Here is a 2924-nt window from a genome sequence, read left to right as displayed (position 1 = left end):
TCGTACCTTCTTGCCGTTCCCAACCTCCTCCACGGCTTGCTTCCCCCCACGCGACTCGAGGGTGGCATATTGCGCCTTGAACTTCTCCTCGTATTTGATGACCCTAAAAGCAATGGGAGAGGTTGAAGCACTTGCCATTGTCTTGGACCTTGAATGCCTCCAAAGCTTGAAATGCCTACCATTGTATATCATGCAAGCATATTGGAAAATGGTATGCAAATGAACACACAAGCATAAACAGAATGACACAAAAAGAGGGCGGCTTGCAGCAACGGGCCGCCTGCGCTAGTGGCGGCGGGGCCCGCGCCTCGGCCAGCGAGCAGCAGCAGCTGTCGGCCAGCAGTGTCCGCCAGGTGAGGCCGCCTCAGGCAGTGGCGGCGAGGCCCACTGGCAGGGCCCGCGCGCAGCAGGGCCCACTAGAGGCTGTAGACGTCTATGAGTTTGTAGAGAAGAAAGAACTCGCTCAGTGCCGCGTCGCACTCCGGAGACAGGATCTCAATGCTGAAGTCGCAGGACTTGAGGAAGGCGCTGTAGAGCGTGTCGGAGATGATGGCGTGGTGCCACGCCGAGTCCACGATCCCCTGCAAGTCTGTGTCCCCGTCCATGTACGCGTTCCCGATCTAGAATCGGAAGAAGAAAAAACATGATCAATAAGTACTAGTGAAATTTTTAGAGAGTGAACTGGATATCAGCGTATGTACCAGGATGCCTTTGAAGTTTATGTAGTTTTCTTTGGAGGCCTTCTTGTTCTCCTCCACGATGACATTCGCTAACTGTGGAATGTAGTGTCCTAGTGATCCAGTGGCAAGAGAACTAGAATAAGCAAAATTCAGATCATGAATACAGTAGTACAATCTATGGATAAGTTGGCAGACCTGCATAGCTCTCTCCAGCTATGTAGAACTCTTTCGTTTTGTGCTGGGGGAACCTTTGAAACCACCTGACGAGGAAAGCGTATGAACCGTGTGCTGCAAAGGACGAATGAAATGTCATGTTATCTTGGGAAGAAATCCCTTCATGTTTGGATAGAAGAGGAAACATATATATTTCTTGCATACCCGTGGAATTGTCTCCCGGTGGATCTATTTCGAAAGACGTGTTCGTGTACGAAAATCCAACACCCGCTGGAGAGTCCAGGAACAGCAAGTTGGCAGCTGAAAGTTCACCAGACAGTAAGCTATGCATGCTTCCATTGGCATGAAAATTGTAAGTCTAATATGTTAGTCTTGGTTTGCACTTGCCTTGGTTCCAGGCATACGGATTGAGCTCGAGCTCAGGCACATCTTTCTTCACAAGAAATGGCCCGAGCTCCTGCGCCTGCCCAAACCCTACAGAAGAACACCCGGGTCCTGCAAATTTTGCAAAAAACACACGATGTACAGCTACATTACATGTACATCTTTCACCCACAAAGTTTTCTGAAGCTCCAAGTTAAAATACAGTAAATCAGTTAGCAACCTCCATTTAACCATAGGACCAGTGGCTTCTCGTCAGGCTTCTCCATAGCCTCGAAGAACCAATAGAACAGTGCCTTGCCGAGGCGCTCATCGGTCGTGACGTACCCGGAGTAGTGCTTGAACGCATATGAGTAGCTCGGCGCCCCCGGCAGCGAGGCGACGCGGTCAAGCTCTTGCGCGGCCATTGTGGCTGCGTCAAGGTTTGCTGTTGCACTTTCAGGCCGTGCTGCTGCTGCAGCTGCACAACAGAGTGCCAGTGCTGCAGACACAAGTAGCAAGCAGGGTAACGTGGAAACCTCCATTGTCTAAGGTTTGTTAGCTCGTTTTGGTTGGGATTGTAGAGAAGTTAGGCACTGGAATGAAGCATTTATAGTACAGAGACAGTGTGTGGAGTGCAGAGACAACTGACAAGTAGATCGAGTCCTTGGCCGGCATCAACCTTTTCTTGTTGGCCTGATTCTCCCTCTTGCTCAGAATTACATAATTACTCTTTAACAATATGATTTAGCAATGTTGTTATTCATGAAAGACCAGCAGTAAGAAAGATTAGCCATATATACTTACTTTTACTGATAATTTCAGTTTGGAAAGCAACGAAGGCTGTGAGCATGGGTGTACAATCCCACAACACAGCTTCAGTGCTTGCCTATATTTTTTGGAAAAATAAAACATTGTGGGTAACTGTGGCTTCTCGCCCGTTACTCATGCATCGACAAATGTTTTTGGCTCCGCAAATGTCTCTTACAATCGGGAGTGCTTGTGTATTGTGCACACGGTTTCTAGTTTGCGTGGTCGTGTCCATGCCGGAATCGCGTGTGCTTACATCATCTTTGTTGGCTCATCAAGTGTTTGGTGTGGATTATCGTTGCTATTTTCTCTTTTTTTTTATTGTTTTTTCATCCGTGTAGGCATTGTTTCGATCTTATATGACTTGATCCTTTGTGTGTGTGTGTTAGTGTTGTCTTTATACATCCTAATTCGGAAGAAGCCAAGTCTGTGTGTTCATTATTTTGAATTGCCTTAATGCTACATTATAAAGGAATAAAAAAGTACTCCCTCCGTCCCATAATATAAGAACGTTTTTGACACTAGTGTAGTGTCAAAAATGTTCTTATATTTTGGGACAGAGGGAGTACTATTTGTTGTCCCGGCTATTAGTACGCAGACAAACAAGTATCAGTTTTATCACCATAAGCATCAAAGGAAGCATTGTCCTTTATCCCAAAGTATCATTCACCGGAAAAGGCTTTGCTGTCTGCATTGAAAACGACACTATATAATACTTCCTCCGTTTTTACCCTTGGACGGCTTTTCAAAACCGATGCTGGACTTTGGACAGGCTTGCGCGTCGTGTATTGGATCACCAGGAAGCATGCCCGTTTTGTGACCAAGAGGAGGAGAGCATCAATCATCTCTTCATCGGTTGTGTGTTCGCGAGGGAAATCTAGACCGGTATATGCCTAGCGA

The 2924-nt window shown here is 46.9% G+C and overlaps 1 protein-coding gene across 1 annotated transcript; it reads right to left on the bottom strand.

Moving 5' to 3' along the window:
• Positions 1-416: 416 nt before the first annotated feature.
• On the bottom strand, positions 417-2536 carry LOC123078732 (serine carboxypeptidase-like 34). The gene is made up of 6 exons (XM_044501328.1): positions 1459-2536; positions 1242-1349; positions 1059-1154; positions 876-968; positions 702-790; positions 417-620 (listed from the first exon to the last, which is right to left on the bottom strand). Exons 1-6 carry the CDS (start codon positions 1757-1759, stop codon positions 417-419), a joined length of 891 nt encoding a protein of 296 aa, XP_044357263.1. The 5' UTR covers positions 1760-2536.
• Positions 2537-2924: the final 388 nt, after the last annotated feature.

The sequence above is a fragment of the Triticum aestivum genome, chromosome 1B, assembly GCF_018294505.1.
Source record: "Triticum aestivum cultivar Chinese Spring chromosome 1B, IWGSC CS RefSeq v2.1, whole genome shotgun sequence".
Classification (NCBI taxonomy): domain Eukaryota; kingdom Viridiplantae; phylum Streptophyta; class Magnoliopsida; order Poales; family Poaceae; genus Triticum; species Triticum aestivum.
This window is presented reverse-complemented; position numbering and strand designations above follow the sequence as displayed.